We start from the raw sequence: 25,297 nt of genomic DNA on the forward strand, positions 1-25,297 counted from the left end.
ATGGAAATGGTAGTATTTGTCTTACCAACCTCCCAGGCTTATGACAACTATTAGAAGACAGAGATGCAAGAGGGAGACAAGCTAGTTTTTGAAAATGTGAGGCAGATTGTTCTCTGTGGGAAGGCTTATGAAGCGTGTTAGAATTTTATGTATGCGAACGTGTGTGTTTGTACATACATATACTTCAGTCACCGTATAAGTAGGCTTACTTATGGCTGATGAAAACCAAACATCAATATGGCATAACTGCTACTGTGGCCTGAACAATTAGGACGCGCTCAACACCATCGTCCATAGGGGATTTCTAACCCATGCGATAACCCTATGGTTAGTAGATCTGGCACTCTGTATTAGTTTTCTATTGCTGTATAGCAAAGCAGCACCCATTTATTATTATTATTATCTGTAGGTCAGAGATCTGGGCACAGCATGGCCGGGCTCTCTGCTCAGGGTCTCAACAGGCTGCAACCAAAGTGTTGGCAGGGGCTGCAGTGTCATCGGAGACTCGTGGTTCTCTTCCAGGCTCATTCAGGTTGTGGACGGAACTCAGTCCCTTGAGGTGACAGGACTGAAGTCCTCATTTCTTGCTGGCTGTTAGCCAGGGTCGCACTCAGCTTCTGGAGACCACCCTCGGGTCCTAGCCCCCTGACCTTGTCACGGTATGACAGCTTACTTCTTCAAAGCCGGCAGGGAATCAATCTCTTCCATTTCTGCTTACAAAACATCTTTAACCTCATTAAGAGAGTGGTGATCACATCACACTCACCAGCGTTGCTCATGCTCAAGGGAAGGGGATAAGATGTATTGACCGGAGAAGGGGCATCTTGGGGGACCATCTTAGAATTCTGCCTACTGTACACCCCCATTTTGGGGATGGAGAGAAATTCTCAGAGAGGTTACATTCCTCGCCCAGAGTCACAAAGCCAGCAGTTACCAAGCAGGGACTTGATTACTAATAGCCTTCCAGGCAGGATGCGCCTTCATGTTATATTATGTGGGCTGGCACGGTGCCTTCAAGAAAGCACTGGGTGAGGACACTTGAACAGCTGTGCATATTGAGCCTTGAGACAACTGCATTGTAGACCACAGCTCCTCAAAGTGTGGACCATGGGCTGGTGTTGGTTCAGGAACTGTTTGTTACTGCAGCGAGTTAAGAAATTGAGAGCAAGTGTTTAGAAATATTTATAACAATAGGACATTGCTGGCACATTGAGCACGTTATGCTTTTGTGCTTTACAGAAGCGCTGGACACCAACAGATTGGCAAACGCATACACACCAGAATAAAAACAAAATAACCCCCCTCCCCAATAAACCCCCATTGATAGTGTGAGGAATCTTGGTGTCAAGAACACAGCTTGTTGGTCCGGTTGTCATCAAATGGGGCCCCGATGCCCCTCGCTCTAGAGCTGAAAATTGAATGCACCTGGGAATAAGACCACCTCGATCTCCTGGGTTAAAATAGTAGCTAAGCTCTTTGAAGCTTTTTGGCCAGTGCTTTTGCACATTGTTTCTTGCTAAGCTGAGCCTAAAAATAACTCCAACCAAATTTCCAACATTTTTGGGTGCCTTCTGAATTGGAATATTCAGAAGCCCCTGATGGTCATTGCTGTGTCATTGTTTTTGGAGTTTATAGAAAAGCTGTCCTGCCGAATGCTCAAGCTTGGTTGACAAGATTGTCTCAAGCTTGTTTTTGTGACAGGTCACCGGAGCCCACAGGAAACAGTGCTGGTGAAAATGACGATTTGACAGAGCCTGCAGAGTGAGGTTGCGGCCAGGCGGTGACCAGGAGCTGAGGCAGCTGCTCTTGGTCTCTGACTTCTGCCGCTCTGCCTCCCGCTTCACTGTCCTTTCCGAACCCTGGCTTTCTTTGGGTCTCTGTGCATTGTTGACGATGACAACTATGACCCCTTTCCCAAATTCACATGCTTACTTCTAATGTGCCATAGAGGCTGATGAGTATCACCAACCTTTAAGTCCCAGTTCGCAGGGAGAAGCATCTGAGGAGCCCAGTTTGGTCAGATGTCCACTCTTGAGACAGATTGATTAGTACGGTATGGCATCTCTGTCCCCTCAGTGTGAGGGTTTTTGACCAGCTCTCAGAGGGGAAGCATGGGCAGAGCAGACACTGCAGAATGCCTTTTATACCGGCCCATGTGTTGACTTCAAGAGGACATATTAACATTCTCTCCATGGAGGGTATGTTGATTAACTTCCTAAAAAAAATAATTAGTGAAGACCTTTTTGACCCTTTGTAGCTCAATCATTGTCTGAAACATGGTCCTGTTTTCATTAAGACCAAATACCAAAACAACAGGGACACACAATTTTATCTTCCTGAAAAATCTCTCCCTTCAGAATAGAAAGACCTTGGGCAACATCTAATTATTCCTGTGCCTGTTAATTTGATAGCTTGAAAAATGTTTGTAGTCTTTAAGAATGTCTATGGAAATTTCCTGCCCCTGCCACAGATCAAATTGTTTAAATGATGGACGGCAATTTTATATTGAACTGTGATAATAGTATCTCATTTGCTGCTACTTAAGTGATTTCTTTTCCTCTTAACACATGTAGGTCAAGTTACTCCTTCAGTCTAAAAAAATTGTGAATAAAAAAGGATGACAAATGGAAGAAAGCCAATTATATAACAATTTTAGATGTTTGAAGTAAGACCATTGCATTTCCCAATATTGATTATTTTTTCGCTTGATTACAGTGACTCTCCTCAGCTATTTATTATAATATAGATCATAATTCACAGACTGCATTTGTTCTAAACTAAAAATAAGTGCAAGGAAGTGGAATGAGGAAGGTGCTGAATGAAAAGTAGCATTTTTGACATCAATGAATAACCATTGAGTAAATAATATTTAGCTTTTCCAAGCATTGTATTTGACTAATAACATATTGAACTCCCTTGTCAGAGAAACCTGAGTTTAATGTGTCCCATCTCATGCATTGCCCTTTATTTTATATAGTAGATTGAAGACAAATTTTATGTTATTTCTGTCTGATAAAGAATTGGAGAAAGCAGAGAGCTGGCAGCAGTCACCGAGTTTTGTGGTCTGTAATTAGATAGTGAAACTTGTGTTTCACAAACCCGAGCTCAACTTACCAACTCATGTTGTTGGACCTTCTTTGAGTGAAGGGGGCTACCCCAAGTATCCTACAGTGTCATGTACTCTTTGCTAAATAGTCAACAGTCGCTTGAGTGGTTTCTGGGTTCAGTATGCTTCACTAAGTGCACTGATCAATCAAGCAAGTTCTAGACCCTAGGGAGCCTCTATTCCAGGAGATAAGATACAAGGTATAAAATGTGGAGTGACAGGAGGTCTAGGCAGATAAAGAAGTCCAGAGTAGGGAGCCATTAATTCAATACCTGTGTTAAATGCCTGGTGGGGACTGGGCACTGTATGCTTTTATATTTTTTCATTCATTCATTCGCTCATACAGTCAGCCCATACTTATTGAGTGATCACTGTGTGCCAGAGGTTAGCAAAAACCTGAGTAACAAGATAGTCTACCGTCCCAGAGATCAGCCTGCTAGGAGGAAGGGGAGTGGGCTAGAGAAAGATGGGAAGAATCGTTCATTGATGGACGGACACTGATGGAGCATCACCATGCAGGGGGTACTCACCTAAGCCCTGAGCATACTATTGTGGACAAGCCCAAGGTATCCAGGGATAGAAGGAGGGGTGGGTCAGTTCTGTGGCTGATGCTTACAGTACAATACAGATGAAGCATACTTCTCCGCTCAGTATAGATTTGTGAAATATTCTTTTGAAAGGGGTCTGGGGCCTTAGAGTGAGGAGCTCTTCATTCTGCTTTGGAGGGTTTAACAAAAGTTTCACAGAGCAGAGGGTATTCAATGAGGGTGTTGAAGGAGGAATAGGAGCTTGCTGCGCGGGGTGAGATGAGTGTAGCCAGAGACACCACCTGTGGAGAAGACACCTGCTTGTTACTGGTTTGGATAGCACGTGGTGTTCAATGATTATGACGTGGGACTTACTTTTTCCACTACTCTGTACTTTGTTTAGAAAATCTACCAAAATGAAAGAGGAGTTAGGCTTTCCTTTTGAAAATTAGTAACCCTAGGACTCGAAAATAGTTTGCTCTGAAACTTGGAAAGCAAATGTAAACACATTTTTCCCCTTGTCAGAAAATGTTTAAACCCATTAGGATGCAAAGATTAGGGGCTTAGATTGGATTCGCAGGAGCTATGCCAGCCCCACATATGTATTAGATTATTATTTTTTTTTTTCTGAAATGATACAGGCTTTTTGCCCATAGAGTAAGGCTTCTTGATACAACTGAAAAATCAGGAGAAGAAACTCAGAAGGGCCTGTGCATTTCACCCTGGAAACCACAAGCTTAAACATTCAGTAGACACGGATCTTGGATTTTGGGCTCAGTTTTCCTTAACCTTCCTTCCTTTTCCTTCTTTTCCCAGATGCCTCTTGATGAGAAAAAGGCAGCTGTTTAACCTCATGCATATTTGCATTATTCCAAATAATCTTGCAATTATGGTTAAGGTTCTTGGAAGAGGCTACCAGGCTTATAAAGAGGAAAGTGGCCTCCAAATGGAAGGGTGCTGCACATTCAAAGCAGACAGCAGAGAAAATGGGGAGACAAGGCAAATGCATTTTGCCAGCAAATGTTGTGGCGGGAATCCAGGCACCTGCCAGGTTGAAGTCCTCGGGAGTGATGAAACGGTTATTGACATAGAACTCATGCATCCTCCCCTGTTCGCACTTGATAAACTGCCAGGTCCAGTTCTCCTAGTACCAGCTCACCTTTTCCAATAATTTGTCCTCCAACAGCTGTCCAGTAATATTGTTTACAGTCGTTTGTTGTTGTTTTTAACTACCAGACTAGCCAATATTTCTGTGCCCTAAATTTTATTCAGTGAACTCACTTCCTTGATCCTTCATCAAGGAAGAGATTTCTTTAAAATCAATGAAATTACCAAAGAGCAGACCACTCCTGTGAGCGTCAGCTCTGCCCCAGCCTGCTGTGAGTACTGGAGGTTCTCTGCTCGTCGGCACTCACGTGCCCCTAACCTTGTACGAGGTGCCTCCCACCTTATTGTCTCCAGAGACGTTGTTTCCAGCCCTGAGTGGCCTCCCTGAGGGTCAGCATCCAGAGAGAGGGAAGCCCCAGAGTCTAGTTCTGACCCCCCAACCACCATCTAATCACAAGAAGTAGCTGTCAAAGTCCCTGGTACAGAGGGAGCAGAGGCATCATGGGAAACACTGCCCCTCTGAGTGCTTAAAAACATCATCCCAGGGGATTAAGGCAAGAGAGACATGCAGGCTTACAGGGTCTGGAAAGAGCCCTGACGGCAAACCCTGCCCCCTAACTTGGTACCTAGAAGAGCTCATTCTAGTCTCTTAGTCCCTTTTTAAACCTTTAAAGCTTGCCTTTCTGTATAAATCTACCTTAATCATTAATCAGGCCAGGATCTTGCCTCAGCATCATGTCTTCCCAGGGTGTCCTGGGTTATGTTCCCACCAGCCCTTTTGGACTTTGTAACACTGTTTTTGCCCTTTCCTTGCCCCTGACCTTGTAAAGTGTTACCTGCCATCTGCATGCTTTAGATGCCTGCCCACCTTGACCTCTGGTACTGGTCTGTCCCATGACTCCCCATCCATTGCTGTATGTTGGTTATGTATTAGGTTACTAGCAAAGTGAGATGTACCATTGATGGTATGCGTTGAGTTAGCATGTTAAAAGCTATGATTTATTAAACAGAATAAATTAAGTGGTTTGCCTTCATGAAGTATTGGCAAATATGGGAAGTTATATGAGGAACAAGATTTTATTAGAATACATAGGCACGTGTTAGTATTCTTGTTTTGACTTGTTTTATTAATAGTTATGATTGTTTTAGTGTTTATTTAAAATGACCATGTCTGAGTTACCTTTAACATTCATCATATCCAATAGTAGTTTGATTAGATATTTGTCTCCTTTATAATTTTGTTCAATGGGGGATCTTCAAGAAGAGGGACTGTGTCTTATTAGTTTTTGCTTAATAAATAATAGTTGGACTTCTTTTGAGAGTCAGAGAGAGAGAGAGAGAGAGAGAGAAAGAAAGGAAAGGAAAGAAAAGTAAAAGGGACAGAACCCAGGAAAGTCACTGGTCTCTTCTGGTTTGTATAAACTAATTTTCAGCATATAACCAGCTTGTATGATGTCATCAGTTTAATCTGTGTATGTGTCCAGAAGCAAGCTAATATTTGGGGGTGTGGTTTCCTTATAACCTTTCTTGCTATGTTTTTTCAACCTGCTTACACTTCCCCAAGTAAGGACAGCTTAATTAACAGCATAGAAATAATCACAGATATGTATACCTATAACATCAATATCTCCGGGCTATGATAGGTCACTGAAAGTGTTGTCTCTCCTCCCCCAATGCCCCCAGGCCTGAAACTTTATGAAAAAACATTGTTCTTTTATTAAAAAAAAATCTGTAAAATACTTTAATGACACAAACTTTGTTTTAAATAGCGGTTTAGAGTAGGACTAAGTTCATTCTGTTGGTGGAATGCAGTTAGACTTGGCTGTGCTGGAGAGCCGCGGCTGCACTGGGGAGCTGTCTGCATGGTTGTGGGACAAGCCTAGGCCTTGTGCTTTCCTCTTAATCTCCTTCCCTGTGTCCATCCGCCATGGGCTTCTCACCACCCTGAGTCACTTCTCCTCTGGCACCTCCTTGGACTCAGGTGGTATAAAGTTCAGCCTTGCACTGATGGTCCAGGCATTGCCCCAAGCTGGCCCCCGATCTGCTGTCTTGCCATACTTAGCTCTGTGCCCAGACTATTCTGTCCTTTGTTCCTGAAGCTTATCTTTTCTCTGAATCTGTGTACGTCCTAAACACCTTCTAACGTTAGAAGAAAACCTGTCTGCTCTGTCTTCCTGGCTTCAGTAGTGGAAGTCATTGTTTCTTCCCTCAACTCCTCCACCTCGTGAGTTGGAAATCTGGCACATAGCATCAGGGGTAATTATTAATTATTGCCAGATATGGCTATAAATTCCTAGGGGGCAGAGACAGGGTTATTTTAGCTCCCTTCAGTGCCTGGCACTGCCTGGTTCTTTATATACAGTAGATGCTTAATAAATATTTGTTGACTAATAGGTTTCGTGTCCCTTAAGATGAGCTGCTCTTAATTAGTTTAATAATAGAGCCCCCCCCCCCCCCTTTTTAATGTAGCATACAAACTGGGAAAATCTTTTGGGGATGAGGTGGGATATAAATAAACACTAATAAATTATTATAAGCATTCCAAAATGTTATTGTTAACCGATGATCTTTTCCTCCATTTGGTGTTTACTTTCCCAAAAAGTGAGAAAATCTTTTTAAAAAAAAATTTTTTTTTAACGTTTATTTATTTTTGAGACAGAGAGAGACAGAGCATGAACAGGGGAGGGGCAGAGAGAGAGGGAGACACAGAATCTGAAACAGGCTCCAGGCTCTGAGCTGTCAGCACAGAGCCTGACGCGGGGCTCGAACTCACGGACTGCGAGATCATGACCTGAGCTGAAGTCGGATGCTCAACCGACCAAGCCACCCAGGTGCCCCGAGAAAATCTTTAATTAGTGCTGTTTGTATATGAGCTGTGAATCGACCTTAGAATTCTGCTAGATGCCATTGAAGCCTAATTCTTAGACTCCAGTGGTTGAATGTTCACAATAGAACACACTTCTAAGGATCATTTTAATGTATTTAACTTACTATTATCTGAATAATATTTATTTAGTGTTTCTTGTCACAGTTATTGCAAATGATAGTAATTTAGCTAGTTAATCTAAAATGGGTTGTTGTGCTAAAGACGCATAAAAGATCCCAATTAAGAACCAAGTAAATAAGTCTTTAAAGGAGATTTAAATCTCTCCACACACTTGCTCGGGATGAGAACTTTCCCTGTGTTGATGGTGATTGGCAGGTTGTATTCACTAACGTGGCAGGTGCCGAGGAGTCATTGTATGCTTTGAAGGAAATCAGACAACAAAACGTATTGAATTCCACCCTGGTATACTAAAAACACCTCTTTGTTATTTTGGTGACAGTGTTATTGAAATATAATTCACATATCATATAATTTTCCCCCTTATAAGGTGTACAATTCAGTAGATTTTAGTCTATTTATAGCTGTACAACCATCACCACTATCAATTTTAGAACATTTTCGTTACCCCATAAAGAAACCGCGATACCTTTAGCCATACACTGCATGGTCTTTTGTGACTGACTCCCTCTATTTAGCTTAATGTTTACAGGGTTCATCCGTGTAGTGGTGTGAATCAGTTCTTCATTCTTTTATATTGCCAAATAATATTCCATTATATGGATGTACCACATTTTATCTAATTCATTGCTTGATGGACATTTGGGTGTGTCCACTTTTTGGCTGTTAACAAATAGCACAGCTATGAACATTTGTGTGTAAGTTTTTGTTTTCCTTGAGTATATACGTAGGAATGGAATTAACTGGTCCTATAGTAAGTCTGCGTTTAACCTTTCAGGGTACTTCCAGATTGTTTTCCAAAGTGACTGTATTGTTTTACCTTACTAGGAATACTTTTACTGTGAGAAACTAGGATCATGCAATATATAAGAGGGTTTCTACATTTGCAAACTAGTACATTAGTTCACACTTCAGAGTTTTTCCTATTGATGGTTTTTTTCTAACAACTTTATTGAGGTATAATGGACATCCAGTACAATTCACCCATTTTAAGTGTCCAATTCAGTGATTTTAGTAGATTTGCCAAGTTGTGTGCATATCACTATAATGTGGTAATTGATGCACATCACATTGTCTGGACATCTTCCTCACTGCAATATGACCTCTCTTCCCATTCCCATTTATTTGATCTGTCCTTACTCATTTAATGTTGTCATTTGCTGGCCCAGGTGGTAGCTGGGCCAAAGGGCTGAGAAAACTTCATGGCTAACAACATAAAACTGAGACACTTATATCAACTTAATTTTTTATTTCTTTTCTTTTCCTTTGAGAGGGGGGGAGAGAGAGAGAGAGCAAGCGAGCGAGAGCACAAGTTGGGGAGAGGGGCAGAGGAAGAGAGAGAAAGAATCCCAAGCAGGCTCTGTGCTCAGCATGGAGCCTGATACGGGGGTCGATCCCATGACCCTGGGATCATGACCTGAGCCAAAATCAAGAGTCAGACACTTAATCAACTGAGCCACCCAGGCGCCCCTCAACTTAATTTTTTTCAAGTTCACAATTTCATACTGCAATTTTGAAATCCAGAACTCTGAAAATTGAGAATTTTTCATAACTCATTTGGTGGAAAAGCTTGATCTGAAATGACATGTGGATATGTATAATATTTATTCTATTTAATGTGAATAATCATGTCTTACTACACAAATATTAATATTTGATTATGGTGTGCTGCCCTAGCTCTCACTGGGGATTTGTAATAAATACAGATACATGTATTCTTTCATCTTTTAAAATCAAGATGAACTAGCATAGCATACTGGCCCCAATGGTTTTTTTTTATGTTTATTTATTATTTTTGAGAGAGAGAGGGACACACAGAGTGTGAGCGGAGATGGGGCAGAGAGAGAGGGAGACACAGAAACGAAGCCTGGCTCCAGGCTCTGAGCTGTCAGCAAAGAGCCCAACGTAGGCCTTGAACCCACGAACTGTGAGATCATGACCTGAGCCGAAGTCTGGTGCTTAACCGACTGAGCCATGCAGGCGCACCCCACCCCACCACAGTGTTTTGGTTTGTTTTTTTAAGTTTATTTATTGAGAGAGAGAGGAGAGAGAGAGAACACGAATGGGGAAGGGGCAGAGAGAGAGGGAGAAAGAGAATCTCAAGCAGTTTCCGTGCTGTCAGTGTGGAGCTCAGCACAGGGCTCAATCTCAGGAACTGTGAGATCATGACTTGAGCCAAAATCAAGAGTCAGATGCTTAACCAACTGAGCCACCCAGGTGTTTCCTGGCCCCAACGGTTTTAGATGGTCTTATGGACCTATTTTTGCTTTCAGCAACCAGCACCTCAGGGCCTTTGCACTTGCTGTTTGGCTGTTCTTCCTGGGAGGTTATTCCTCCAGATATCCTCTGGGGTCCTTTTTGTTATTCAGGTATCAACTTTGCAGGGATCCCCTTGCTGACCACCCCAAATATTTGTACTGCTGTCATTCTCTACTGTGTTGCCTTGTTTTATAATTTTCAGGACACTTATCCTCACCTACTGTGATCTAACATATTTGTCCCCTTGCTTGCTATCTATGTCTCATCCAACATAAGTCCCATAAAATCAGAGATCCTAGGTGTTGATTTGCGGGGACGCTGCTGAAAGGCACTGAGCGGTACAGCGTGAAGACCACACCCCCCAGCTGTTGCAGCCTGTCCCTGCTGGAGTGTCTGCTGCTACTGAGCCAATTCTGCTTGGCTCACCCATGGGGAGGGAGCTGGACTTGACCTAACAGTCAGTGCTTTAGAGCTGCTCTCAGACTACCTAAGGCTGCTGCCTCTCCCAGAGCATCAAAAACTAAACGTCTGGTCTTCACTCTTGTGCCAGCCAGCCTGTCACCATGGAGATGGAAGCAGAAAGTTCTCGGAGTGGTCTGCAGGCCCCAAAGGGAGGACCCCTCAGCAGTGAGAGATATTAGACAATCACTGGCCTTCAGATTATCTTCTTTTTTCTTCAAATCTAGATTTTCATCCATGTTTTTGGGACAGGAAGAAAGTTGTAACCAAAATCAGTCTGCTCATTCTCTCATCTCTCGTCAGATAACTAGGTGATGGGCATGCTTTCTGATATAACACACAAGGTAACAGAATGTGTAATTTCTTCTGTTCTAGCTCTTTCGCCCCTCAATTTACACCTGGTTTTACAGCAAAATACTCGTGAAAGTCAAGGTCTAGGCAAGAATCCTGGCCTCAGTTTATTTGCTTGTTAGATTTAAGTGTCTTTGCTGAAGGACCAGTTGAGACAGCTGCTTGTGGCCATGGTTCCGAGGGCCCTTGTCACTCCAGAGTGCCTCCATGTTGGCATCGACGGTTTGAGTCTTCCTAAAGTTTAACCAAGTGAGAGTGTTATGAGTTCCACTCCTAATCTCATACCTCACCTGCTGCGTCACTTTGGGGTGGTCTCTCCATCCCTGTGAGACTGTTTCCGGTTGGTGCAGTGGGGATGTGATAGCCCCCCGAGGGTTTATGGTAAGGCTTAAATGGACAACCATTTGTAAAGTTGGGCACAGAGGAGGGTCTTGATCATGTCCGTTCCCTTCTTTAGCATCTGCCTAGGATTGCTTGATATGCTCAAAACGATTTCACTCCTTCGGAACATTTGTGGGAATTTGAAAACCACGGAAGCTCAAATATGTTTTATGAATTTGCCTAAACTATGTAGCATGGCTGATACTCAACTCCTTTTGATTCACAAAATGGAAATTTGGTATGGTTGAACTTACTACTTCTGTGTGCGTCTATTTCACAGTAAACACAGGCGGGGAGGGCAGCAGAGGGGTGAACACGGAGGGTCAGTGCCTTCAGTGCTTTGTGCTGAACCTAAGGTTCTATTCTGTTTGGTCCTTAAGAGCACTGGAGAGCTACAAGAGCCCGAACTGCAAGGCGTGCGGGGCTGTGGAGGGGCTTGTGTGTGAGCAAGGCATGACGAATGTCAGGAGCAAGCACGGTCTACAAATGAGGCATTGCATAGACGTCGAGAGAATTTAAGGTTTTGGTCCTAGTTTACTTTTATGGAAAATGGATTGAGTCCTTCATGGGCTCCGTCTTTTCTTCATTAAAAAGGAAATCCTCAAATCTTGTACCACTATCATGTGTTTCTATATCTGCGTATTTCCTTGCCATTTTGAAATAAAGTTATAATTAAGGGTTGACAGAGGAGAGAGTTGAAACCGAGAGAATAAAACATAAAAATAACTTCCTATAAAAATTCAAACTTTATATGCAATTTCAGTTCATTACCTGGGCATTAAAAAGGGGAGAGTCAGCTTATCTTTTAAGCTAGCATCTCATCCTTGGAAATGTAAAAATGTGAAGTTTGGTTCTGGAGGGTGAAAATGTCATTTCTTGAACACAGAGGAACATACGAGAATTAGAAGGGACAAATAACAGAAAATGAGCTGAAAGATACACTTCGTTCAGAGCCTATCCCCCTTGGTTTACTCAGCTCTCCACGGGCACCCCAGGATCGGTTCCCTCGCCACCCCGTGTTTTGAGTTGGAGCCATCATCTTCTTGAAAGTATCGGACAAGGTTCAGAGTATTGGCGTCAGGATTTTATTTCTACATTGTGGGAGGAGGGCCTTTCCTGAGGACATTGAAGCAGGGGGCTTGTGTAAAACATTTGGGGACCAGGGTCATGGGAATAGTCTTATTTTTCATTATTCATTCTTGATTTCATTTGGAATAAGCTTCACACATAAGTACATGTGTTTTACTTTACCTTAGAGGAGTAAAAAGCAGCTTGGGCCTATTTACCCAAGGTCCTTCAAAAGTCAGGGGTGACCCAGGCCATTTGGACGTTTTTTCCTCTAAAGCTCCCAGTATGTTATGATGTGAAGAAATGACAAAGCATATTTCAAGTTGTGGCATATTTTAAATATTTACGTTGAACAAATTACTGCTTTTTAACAAACGTATACAATATAGTTGAGCTCTTCCCAAGAAAATAAAAGATAGTAAAAAGAAGTAGTAATGTATCATAGACTATGTGGTCCAGGCACTGAATGAAACAGCTTCTCCCTCCAGTGCAGTGGCTTCTCTTTGACTGCATCTGGAATCTCCTTAGGAGATAAAGTGGAAAGTCTAAGTTTAAGGGCCTTGGAATTGGAGACCTGGGTCCAATGGCTGGGCCTGGAAAGGATTGTAGAGCTTCCCTGAGCTGGGTCATCAGGGAGATTCCCAGGACAGTTCCTATTACTGCCTTTGTTACTGTAAGCATGTTTTCATCCTCAAACCTTCCTTCTCCCTGAATTCCCTTCCTGTCAGGGCCTAAATCTCTCCTCCTTCCCTCCCTCCTTCCTTTTTTTCTTTCCTTCCTTCCTTCCCCTGCCCCCCGCAACCTGCCTTCCTGCCTGCCTGCCTTCCTTCCTTCCTTCCTTCCTTCCTTCCTTCCTTGCTTCCTTCCTTTCTTCCTTCCTTCCTTCCTTCCTAGTATTTTCATACAGGAATCTGGATTACTCTCCCAGACTTCAGTTCCTCCCACTTTTCTGTTCCCTGCACATTGGACCCTGCTCCTACCTCTGCTCTAAAATGGTTCTTGCGTACTTAACCCTCCAGTTCACTCAGGTTTGGCCAGAAAAGCCAAAAAGCCTTTAGGTATTCTAAGTAGGTAGGGATTAACATAAGGAGCTTAAAGCTCACTTGATAGTTGGCAGAACCGGGGGCACGAGGTTCAGGGAAGCTGCTGCCCAAGTGCATAGATTCGGGAAGTGCCATGGTCACGGGGAACCACCACCAGTGGCCTGAGCCTCTGTACACTCAGTGGGTAATTCTCAGGAGGGCATGTGGATGACACCAGCAAAAGACCTGTGCCATCTGCAGATGCCCACACACTTGCCCATAGCTTCAGTTGGAGAACATTGGCATCTGCCGTTTTTGCCTTGTAGGTCTCTCCGAATCTAATCTGAATCCCTGCTGGTAAGGGATTCTAGAACAGGTAGTTTTCAGGCTTCTAGCCCTTGCCATAGAAGGGGTTGCTTCAGTGATGCTGAGAATCCACAGGCAGCATCCAGCATATGCCCTTCTTCAGCAGATCTTCCATCATTACGTTACTTGGTGTCACTCTGAGCTTTCGCAACACCTGCCAGCCTTCTTTTCTCAAGTGTTCCTTCTGAGCTCCATCTGCCTCTCTGACCATTCCTTGGTGTCTCCTGGGGGTGGTACTGGCTAGTGGTTAACAGCACCAAGCCAGTTAGCATTACTCTGTCCCCTCATTCTCTCTGGCCTGTTGGCCTCCGAGTCTTGCAGATTCACTCTTCTGAATAGCTTTAACGTGCTTTTTCTGTAGTCTTTCTCTTCATTGCGTCAGATCACCTTCTGAAAAATTTTTAAAAATCTATATAACTTCAATAATACTTAGCTGCTTAAAACTCTCCAGCCTCCTTTTGTGCTACCTCGCTCCATGCAACCCCACCTCTACATGTGTCCATATACTGAACTTTTTGTGATTGCCTGAGTGTGTCTGTCATGTTGTCTTTTGCCTTGGGGTCTTTGCACATGCAGTTTCCTGATCCTGAAAGGACCTTCCTGTTTCCTGGGCTATCGCTTGTCCTTCTGGTGTCAACATAGATGAGAAGCCTCCTTGCACCTGTAAGCCTGGTCTAGTTGACCGCTCAGTGGGCTTCCTCCTCTTGGAACCTTTATCACATTGAGTTCTGGTTGTCTGGTTTTCTTTTTCCCTCCCTAGACTCTAATGTCCTCAAGGGAAGGAGGTATATCTTATAAACTTTATAGTCCCAGCCAAACACAGTACCTGGCGCATAGTAGGGTAAATAACGGATCTTTGTTAAGTTGTGCAACAGCTGCATTTTGAGCATTGGCCATGCGCTCAGTGCTGTTTTAAGAACACAGCATGTCACTGTTTTGTGCGAGGTGGGATGGCGATGGTATCTCTGAGGAGGGGTCATGGGAGCTACAGCATGGATGACAAGGAGGAGGGGGCAAACATCTGAGGATCCTTAGCCACGAGAACAGGAAGGGTGACAGAGACAAGTCTGTGGTGATCTGGAGCCAGTGCAGAAGGAGGCCGCTGAGGGTGCAGGGCATATCATGAAGAGCCTGTGAGTCATGGTCATGAGTAATGCGAAGTCATCAGAGGGTTTCAACGGGGGAGGGATGCCATCAGAATTACTCTTAAAAGGTCCTTCTGGCAGTGTAGATGGCTTGGAGCAGAAGCTGGGGTCTTGTTAGGCTGGTGTCTAGGAACAGATGGTTGTGGCTTTGACTAGGTTCTAATGGGGAGATGATAACAATGATGGTAAACATAAGGTATATTTTAGAGGGATAGTCCAGAGGACTCGCTGATGGGTTGAAATATTTGTGTAATCAGTGGCATTAAATTGAGCAGTTTCCCTGCATCAGTATCTTCTTGTTTCCGGTTTATCCGCTTATAACTTGTTTTTTCAGCAGTGCTCCCGGATTAGTATAAAGATGACTTAATGTCCAGAGGTCGTCATGTCACTCTTCTGCCAAGTTGGACCTCTTCAGTGCCCTGTCCCCGCTGTGCACGGGACACAGGATCCCTTCACCTAGCTCATTGTCCTTGCTCACCTGAGCCATACCTGCCTGCCTTTTGGCACCCTCCTCCCCTTTACCTCCCCCATTCCAGACCACCTGCAGCTCTGCAGACACACGGGTCTCCTGTGGAGCCTTTGCTGTTCCCTCCCCATCATTTCTCTTGGCCATGTGGCTGACTTTCACTCATCCTTTAAGCCAGGCTCACAGTCACATCATTGATGAAACCTTCCCCACGGTGTCCCATGCCCTGGCAGGGTTGTCTGTTTCCTGCTTTGAGTTTTCATTGCACGTTACTCTCTCTGCCCTTTGTTTTCCCCATGTGTAGACTTGGGATACTCTCTGTGCTTTCTTTTATGGGATGGTTGTGAGGATTAACTTGATTGATTGACTCAAACGCTTAGAGCAGCTTCACATGGGGACAGGAGGTGTGAAACCCAACAGCTATTTGCTGTTGTCACCCATGTGGTCCTCCCATTGTGGCCCACACCACACTGTCTAATGATTTCCTTCTCCTCCCAACTAGACAACAAAGGTGCCAGTTGTCTTCATGGCCCAAGCCCTGGCATAATTCTTCTGATATGTGTCATCATCCTAATCATGGCCGTTGGTGTCATCATCAACAATGAGAAGACCTAACACCAATGGATGTTTACTGTGTTCCAGGACTTTGGCCCAGAGTACTCTCTCTCATGAAGTAGCTGGAGCCAGGATTCAAAGTCAGGTTGTCTGACCCCAGAGCCTGCTCTCTGGACCAAAATATGTTGCCCCCTGACCTCCAGCTGAAGTTGCCTGGTAAATACTTGCATGGACAGATAGAAGGAAAGAATAAAAAGAGAACTGGGATAGGTTTTGTATGCATCAAATTTATGTAAAACTCCATCTTGAGTAGGTAAAGTCTGAATGGACGTGAAGGTTGCTCTGTGTTTTTCTGCTTTCAAGTTGAAAGAACCTTTTCTTTCCCTGGCCATTGTTTGGGGCCAGGGGCTGGGAACTGCCTGCCACACTTATTGGCCTGCTCCACGTCTCAGGTGCCATCCGTCAAAGGAGCTTGCTTTGGCAAACAGCTTAATTTCTGTGTTTGTGCCATTCTGAGGACATCAGTCAAACCTTTCAATAAAGGCCCTGGCCTCATTCCATTTTCAGCCTCACCGATCACGGATTTTGCTGCAGAAGCTGGAAAAGACTGGTGGATTCTGAAAACCCAGTCCTTAAGGAGCAGGTGCACAGCCTTGTGTTTGTGAACACAAGGTTTGGAGTCCTCTCCTTGGCAGCAGAATCGACGTTCTCATAACCTCCATGTAACTGTGAACTTGAGGCGTTGTTCCAAGTTCTCCCCATATGAGAGCCAACCGTGGGAGGCATAGACTCTGTGAGCTTTCCTTGTTACAGTCAAGCTGTGTTATGCCTGAACATCTTGTCTCTTCTCCTGCCCCATCATAATAATTTCTTGCACTTGCACGGAATCCTTAGGAAATGTTTTGTGTCTACATTCTCACCAAGTTCACACACCGAAGTAAGAGGAAAGATGGTATTATTTCAGGGCCTCGGATAAGAAAATCAGGGCTCAGACAAGTTAAGGTTTTTCCCAGAAGAAGCAGCTAATGAGTAGGGTGATCTGGATTTAAACCCTTGTCCTTGGGCTCTGAGACCTGTTCTCATTCTGCTGGACCAAAAGCTTCTTGTGGGTCAGGACTAAGTTATTTATTGCTTGATGTCCCACTCAGTTCTTGGTACCATTCTGGTTACTTGATAGGTTCTCATCAAACACTTGTTAAAGTAAGTTGAACAGAAGGGAACTACAACTCAGAATAGAAACTCCGTAGGACAGATTTTCCCACTGGCAATAACACCTTGTTAACTTAGCTGTGCCTTGTCTTATGTGATGTTCCCATCATCCTTAGCTATCTGGGTGGTACCTTCCATACTCTGCCATTGTGGGTTTCACACCTCCGAGTAAGTCCTGGAAAAGATGTAATTAAGGGCTGGAACAGGATTTTTTTTTACTGTTAAGAGTCCTCTGGGATAGGTGATTTCCTTTCGTTGTGGAAAACAAATGTTCATCCTCAAACTTCTATAATCCCGTTCATCTTGGACTTTCCCCTCCATCCTGGACTGCCTCCTTAGGAAGTTAATGATAATTTCATTGCCCACAAAGGAAATAGCCCAGTTATCCCACAACTGAAGAGTTCTGAGGGAACTTTTCAAGGTTTGTGGTTAAGTTGACTTGATTTTGGTAATAAAGTAAGCCATTCCCAAGAAGGCTATGTAAACGGAGGGCCATTCCATAAGATCCCGGATCATCTGAAAACGTTGCTTGTCTTTTCTTCCTAACTCCTCCCAGCTGCCATGGTCCTTGGGCAGCCCCTTGAGCAAAGCTTGGCTGTTTCTATCTGTAGAGGCTTCACACATGTTGCACCTGGGCAAACGCAGCCTTATCTGTAGAATGAGGTGGCTTTGGTTTGGAAATTGGCTACACTTGTTGATAACAGGCATTAATTTAATCAGCCTCAAATTGATGACAGCTATCTCCTGTGGATACAAAGGTAGTTTGCTTTGGTTGTGATCCTGTCTTCTGATGAAAGGTCTAGGCTTATTTTGTCTTGTAAAAGTCTGATGTAGGCTTATGTAATCTGAAGGAGCTGGGAAGGGGGAGGAGCGGAGGAAGGGAGGAGAGAGCCCCAGGTACATGCTCGATGTGTTTGCTCTTTTGTTCCGTTACCTGCTTTCTCTGGAAACTTTATAGATTAGCTTTTATAATCTACTTTGAAATGTTTGCTGTTTTTAAAGCAGAAGCAATCTTTGCAGTTTTCAGGCAGAAGGTCATTTTATACAAAATGTTCATTCGTGTGCAACAAAGCTTATTTCTTCTACAGGAACAAAGAAATAATGAAGGCTCCTTAAAAGCTGTTTTTCTGTAAAGAAATGATCATCTTGATAGTTGGTGATTTATATGTGTCATTTCTATTGGAATTGAAAAGTAAAAACATTTGTATCAATAAGGATTACTGAATATTGTGAAGCTCTCAGATATGACTCTAACTGTGGATTTCAGCATTTCTCACTGGGAGGGAAAGCGTTCTTCTTTAATTGTGTCCATCTTTCCAGGTAATTTCCTTTGGCCCTGGTTTATTGTCTGAAGATCTTTCATAGATGTGGCCTCTGTGTAGGTCTCTGAGATCTGGCTGCTACCAGCACATTTTCTTGCCTCCAGAACTTTGTGTGCAATGTTCCCATGGGCTGGAACACTGGTTCAGCACCTTTCCTTCTTCTGTTTTCCTTTAGAGCACAGCTTGATGTCACTTCTTCTGGGAAGCTTCCTAGCCTACTGGCAGTATTCTTTGTCACTTGTCCCTTTATGTTGCACTTGCTGTTTTCCTCATGTGTGGCCCTCACCCTTCTATAAAGCACCTCATGTTTCATGGCTCACTGGTGGTGCAAGCCCCACACTTTGGGAAGTAGTGATCTGACTATTCTAGTGCAAAAGCAGCAAAGATGAATCAGTACTGTGACAGAGTAGTAAAAACTCCATCCCAAGAACAAAGGGGAAGGGATTTCCATGCCAGAAGGAATGAAAATGTAAGTTTGAAGATCTTACACCCCCCCCCCCAACTTAATAGGTCTTAAACTATTGATTTCTGACCCCCCCTTTTTTTTAAGTTTACTATTTACTTTGAGAGAGCAAGAGCATGAGCTGGGGAGGGGCAGAGAGAGAAGGAGAGAGAGAGAGAGAGAGAGAGAGAGAGAGAGAGAGAATCTCAATAAGGCTCCATGCTGTCAGTGTAGAGCTCAGTGCGGGGCTCGAACTCATGAACCATGAGATCATGACCTGAACTGAAACCAAGAGTCACACACTTAACTGACTGAGCCATCCAGGCACCCTGATTTCTGACCCTTCATACAAGAAAGGAGTGTTTGAAATTAGCCCTGGGAACAAATCAATCCCATTTTGTCCAGATTCTCAGAGACACATTTTCATGTTGCTGACAGCATTTTAATGAGGGTAGAGATTTTTCAATTTCTGGGATCAATTGAATTTGAAATCTGGGATGCAGATAGGACCAGGGTCTCCTCTGTCTTCGCTGCTGTAGACCGTCAACATGCTGAGTTCAAGCCCTGCCCTAAATGGTGCCAGGGTAGCATTACCCCTAGGTGCACACTGATGGGCAAAAGGTGTAACTCTTCCTGCATCAAACTAGCTCTTCAAGCAAAAGCCGCTGAATCTAGTGTAAGGAAAACATGAACCATGCGACACTGGGTATGGTCGTGATGGCAGTGGTACTGTCTTCTGGTCATTCTGTATGGTTATTCTTCTACACCAAGTTTAGTGCTTGTTGGATTTGAAGGAAGTCTCGCGTGATCTCTAACCCTGGTATTCTTGACAATTCAATCATTAGCTTCAAGTGAGTCATCAGTATAGCCCAAAGCCATGTTAGTGATTACAGGTTTTCCTTAGAATAATCCCCTCAGTCGAATGTAGCCCCCTCCCCCCTTTTTTTTTGGAAAAATAATTATGTATTCATTCCAGAAAAAAAGGCAATAAAAATGCAGGTAAGATTATTAAATGTACTGTTGCAAAATGAAGCACATTAAGTGCTTTAAAATCTTTGTTAAATTCCAATATCCCATTATAACAGCATTTACAAGCCAAAGCTTTTTACTTTTAACATGAGAAATAAAAATATCATTTTTCTTTGCTTCTCCATATGGTTTTTATATTTCTGTTTTGCTTTAAGGATTTCTGCCTATAATGGTTCCCTCCTCCGCCTTTCCCCCTTCTTATTAAAATTTTTTTCTTTTCATTTGTACATAATTTGTTCATTCTGATAGACTCGGTAGGAGTCTAGTAGTAAGTTACTATCACATTTTCTCTTACCTTTCCCACCTCTCACTGTACTGTCTTTTCCCCTATTAAGCCAAAATGATCAGGAACAACAAAAACAAAAAATAAAAGATAAAATACAAGTAGAACAACAAAAAAAATCATTTTCTTCTTCTGATCCAGTTTTTACGGTGACTTGGTGTCCTGTTTTCCCCCCTCCTCAACCATGACAGGAAGTTTGACCTCTATAGCTGTCATCTTGATTTAAGTGTTTTGGAGGAGGAGACTGGAGACTGTGTGTCCTGTAGCATTGTACTGATTATACGTGGGGTCACTGTAAGAAGAAATAAGATGTGATTTAAAATGAAACGCTTTAATATCCCACTGTTTCCCTTGGCAGTTTTGCCTTCACCGTAGCTGTAAATAGTGTCCATGGTCCATGGCTTCTAGCATTTCTTATTTATAAAGATGGCTTTTGTTTGTATTTATTTCACTAAAAGGGAAGCATTCTTTGGAAATATAAAGTCGCTGAAACATACATCACATCCTGAATGGCAACTTTTTGGCTTGTAGATGCTTTGTTCCAAGGCCAGCATGTATATTCTAGTACATTGTTATCATTTTTGTTGAGCGAGGGAATGCTTTGGCGTTAAAGTGGGGAGGATCCGCGGGCGGACAACACTGCTGTTTCCTTGCCTCAGAGCCCGGTTTTGAATACGAGTCTTCAAAGCCATTTTTATTTCCAGTGTTCAGTTTTAATTAAAAACCACATTCACAATTCTGTAATCCCATCTGCAGATCCAAAAGGGGAATTCATACAAGAGAAAATTAACTCATTATTATTAAAAGCACACTGCCTTTCCAATAGGTATAATAGAGTAACAGTTTCCCTCGGGCTCAGTGGTTCCTTATATAATAACTAAAATATTAGCAAATTTTAATTGATTTTTCTTACCTGCAAGCAGTGATCAAACTTATTTTTAAAACATACTTAATTTGATTTAGGTGATAAAGGGATTTGCTTAGGAAAGAGACACTAGAAGCTGCTCTTTTCTACTGGCAAGCATGAGTTGGAAGTTGAATGGTCTTGACTTTTTTGAAATGGTGATTCAATTTATTTTTATAAAAGGAACTTTTGTCCCCAGGACTCTGTTTTAGGTAAATTTATGGCACATGATATCCTTCTTTTAAAATTGTTTTTTAATGTTTATTTTTGAGAGACAGAGACAGAGCATGAGCAGGGAAGGGCAGAGAGTGAGGGAGACACAGAATCCGAAGCAGGCTCTGGGCTCCGAGCTGTTAGCACAGAGCCCGATGTGGGGCTTGAATCCATGAACTATGAGATCATGACCTGAGCTGAAGTCAGACACTTAACTTGACTGAGCCACCCGGGCACCCCGGCACATGATATCCTTCTTAAATAACATTTCTTTTAATTTGTGTGTCTTTATAAGAGTATTTCAGAAGAAAGATCAACTATCCTTTATTCTTTCCAAAAGCTACAAGTTCTTGGTGTGCTGTTTGTCATTACCATTGTGCATAACCGATGAGCTTGTTCTTGAGGATCTTCCCCTGAATCCTCCCATAAAATGTAGGCCTCTCTTCCAGTAGCCCCATACTGCATGAAGTATGTATCCTTTGAAAAAGAGCCCTGTTCGAAAGTACTTAACTTGCTTTCCATGAGATAACTATTATGTGTAGCTGCCAGTGGACCATCTGTTTTTGAATCTTATTTCTTAAGGTCTTGTAGTGAGCTTGATGGTAAAATATCTTCATGGAAACAAAAAATATGTGAGATAAATTAAGTTAAAAAAAAAAAAAGCACGTGGCAAATTTAATTTGAGAATGAACGTAAAAACTGGCCAGCAGGGTACTCGCTGCACCACACAGAGAACAGTGCTTTGCCTTATCTTAGTAGTCAGTACAATAGTATTGAATTGTTTCCAGTTTGTTACCTCCTCGTGCCCTATGACTTGTATTGCAGTGTTTGTGGTTGAACTGTATTACATTTCATGTTATGTTATATATGAATATGTTAAATGGTATTATGATATACATATATACACAAAGGTAAATGAAATGCTTTTTACTAAATATGTGAAATACATATCATGCTGTGTTCTTTCGTGATAATTTCAACTGCCTATTATTTCCATCTTGTTCTCTTATTTGTTGGTATTATGCTGCCTTATTGTTTTTTTCATTTCCAGTTGTTCACTTCTTTCAATATTTTCTGTCTTGGTCATCATGAAATTTTATTTGTTCTTTTTGTCATTTGTACATGTCATTAGCATTTCTTCTCTGGATTCTCAGAGTATTTAGATATCATGAAACAACCACTTCTGTGTGTTTAAGTAAATACATAATCAAAATGCATGAGTTTGTTTTTTTTTATAATGTAAGTGCTCAGACATGTATATTTATGTGTAAATATATATTCATACACGTTCTATAAACCTCAATATGAAACTGATTTCATGATACATACACAGAAAATCTAAATCTGTTACAAAGATTAAAAAAACATTTTTTAAGGTTTATTTATTTTTGAAGGAGAGAGAGACAGAGCGTGAGCAGGGGATGGGCAGAGGGAGAGGGAGACAGAGAATCCGAGGCAGGCTCCAGGCTCTGAGCTGTTAGCATAGAGTGCAACACGGGGCTCAAACTCAAAGGCATGAGATCATGACCTGAGCAGAAGTCAGAAGCTTAACCGACTGAACCACCAGGTGCCCCAATCTGTTACAGAGATTAAGAGAATAAGCTCTCTAGGGGCGCCTGGGTGGCTCAGTCAGTTAAGCCTCCGACTTTAGCTCAGGTCATGATCTTGCGGTCCGTGAGTTCGAGCCCCGCATTGGGCTCTGTGCTGACCGCTCAGAGCCTGGAGCCTGTTTCGGATTCTGTGTCTCCCTCTTGCTCTGACCCTCCCCCATTCATGCTCTGTCTCTCTCTGTCTCAAAAATAAATAAACGTTAAAAAAAATTAAAAAAAAAAGAATAAGCTCTCACAAATACATCAATTTCTTGTATCACTGTCTGTCACTCATCTGTCGAAGTCCACACGGGTGCCTTTGCAGACTGGGTCATGTGATTCCCGGCGGCTGACATACTTCATTGTCTAGGATGATTCTAGGAAGACTGTGATGCAATGAAAGGTTGGGGCCAGTGGATCCAATCTACATAAATAGTGTCTCTTCTTAATTTTTCTTTTCTTCTGTTTCTCATCCTCTCAACTGTATGCTTCTCCTCTAGAAAGCATATACTGTCTTATAGTGAAAATACACATGTACACAGATTTTAAAAAGACGAATGAAAATTGAGAAAACTTGGAGAGCTGGTGCATATCATTAATCAAGGCAGCAGGGATGTATTCAAGCTCTAAGATGAATGCTGTTTTTTTGCCAGTGGTTCTCAAACTTCAGTGGCTTCCAAATCCCCTGGAGGGCTTGTTAAAATGGATTTCTAGGCCCACCCTCAGGGCCTCTGATTCTGTAAGATGGGATGGGGCATGAGAACGTGCATTTTTAACACGTTCTCGTAAAACTGATGCTCGGGTGGGGGACTGCCCTTGGAGTAGCCCTGTTCTAGGGTCACTGTTTCATGTGTTTCCAATGAGGAAACCAAGGCCTGACAGGGGAAGGGGCTTGAGTAAGATGTAGTGGGTTGTATCTAGGCTAGGGTGAGAACTGGGTCTTCTGGCTCTGGCTCTGTAGTGTTCTCCTGGGATCTGTTCTTTGATTCTCCAGAGAAGGTGAAGCCCCTTCCTGACTGTCTAAAGAAAGTGTGGGAAGCCAGATTTGCTGCCCTCCCAGATTCCTGTCTGTGGGCAGCACTGTCTCTGGCTGACCTATCTCTTTGCATGTTCTATGGAGAGAGCTTAGTGGTCTGTATTGGTGCCTAATGTTACCCACATATATTTCAACCTCTTCATTTCCATATCCAATTGAATAATTATTCATGGAACATTTGTCTGTTGATTTGTAATCATTTAGAGATTAATACCCGTGTCACCATGTTTCAAACATGGCCTTTTAAACTCAGGTCTGTGTTATGCCAAGAAAAAACAAGTTGAAGACAGCGCAGGTTACAAGAGTAACCAGAAGGAAAACAGAAATGGCTGGATTTTTACTTGGATCTAAAGGTTTTGCTTTTAGTTCGATGAAATTTTCGTGAAATATTATCTAAGTGAGTTTTCTGCAACATCCTCTAACCTACGTTTTCAACTTAATGTTGGCAAATTCAAATTGAAGTAAACATGATTTTGATAGTTGACTAATTGCCTTCGAATGGCATTTCATGAAATTGTTTTCATAAGAATATGGATTGGTTGAATTTAATTGGCTAAGAAGAGTAACAAGAGTTGTATATTTAAAGGTTCTGGTTATTGATCTAATTTCAGCAATTTTCATACTGGGATGCAGATGGTCACAGTGGCATTGATGTACCATAAATCCAAATAATTGCCACCTGATAATTACACACTAGAACTGGGTGCAGAAATAATTGCTTTGAATGAGTGAGGGAATTAAAATCAGTAGTATTTCCCAAACTGAAGGGGGAGAAAGTTAGCCCACGTAGTGTTGGACTCTATTCAATTCAATAAATCTTGTGATGAAGAGACATCTATATCTAAGGAATCACTCTTCTAGGTAGGTTTTGTCATTCTTATTGGGCCTCAAGGACCAGTGTCTTTGAGTTGTTACAAATTGCTATGAAAATGGATGCAGAACACGTGTGCATTTATACACACATAACAGTAAATGTTTGCTGGAAAAATTTGATTTAATGATGAAGGCAAAACCCAGATTTTGACACTGATGTTACTGTCTCCAGTTTCATGGGAGCAAAGGGACCAAGTCATAGTGTACATGCCATGATGCAGTCTGTCATCTGGGGGCAATGGAGAAGCATTTGCCTTTTTACATTGTTGGAATGGGGTCTGGGCCACATTTCTGATCCTTCACGTTGCCTTCTCTCTTTTCAGCGTCTTGTGGAGGCTGCAGAAGAGGCACATCTGAAACATGAATTTGATGCAGACTTGCAGGTAACTGATTATAGTTGAGTTAAATTTTTTGTGTGTTGGCTGCAGAACGAGAAACACTAGGTATAGCAAAACACCAGCTTTCAGTGAGAGAGACTTTCAGGAGGATGCTATGCAGTTAAAAATAAGCCTGTCCATTTCTTGACAGGGCAGGGTGGTGATCCTCGACAGTTTTCTACCCTGACAGTTATAGTGAATGAT

The 25,297-nt window shown here is 42.6% G+C and overlaps 1 protein-coding gene across 1 annotated transcript in view; it reads left to right on the plus strand.

Moving 5' to 3' along the window:
* CACNA2D3 (calcium voltage-gated channel auxiliary subunit alpha2delta 3) overlaps positions 1–25,297 on the plus strand; it is an 860,086-nt gene that overhangs the window by 224,576 nt on the left and 610,213 nt on the right. Inside the window, exon 4 of the mRNA XM_078442942.2 lies at positions 25,040–25,099. Within this exon, the coding sequence (XP_078299068.1) occupies positions 25,040–25,099 (60 nt within the window). The remainder of the gene's footprint in view (positions 1–25,039; positions 25,100–25,297) is intronic.

The sequence above is a fragment of the Panthera onca genome, chromosome A2 (genome assembly GCF_046562875.1).
Source record: "Panthera onca isolate mPanOnc1 chromosome A2, mPanOnc1 haplotype 2, whole genome shotgun sequence".
NCBI lineage: Eukaryota > Metazoa > Chordata > Mammalia > Carnivora > Felidae > Panthera > Panthera onca.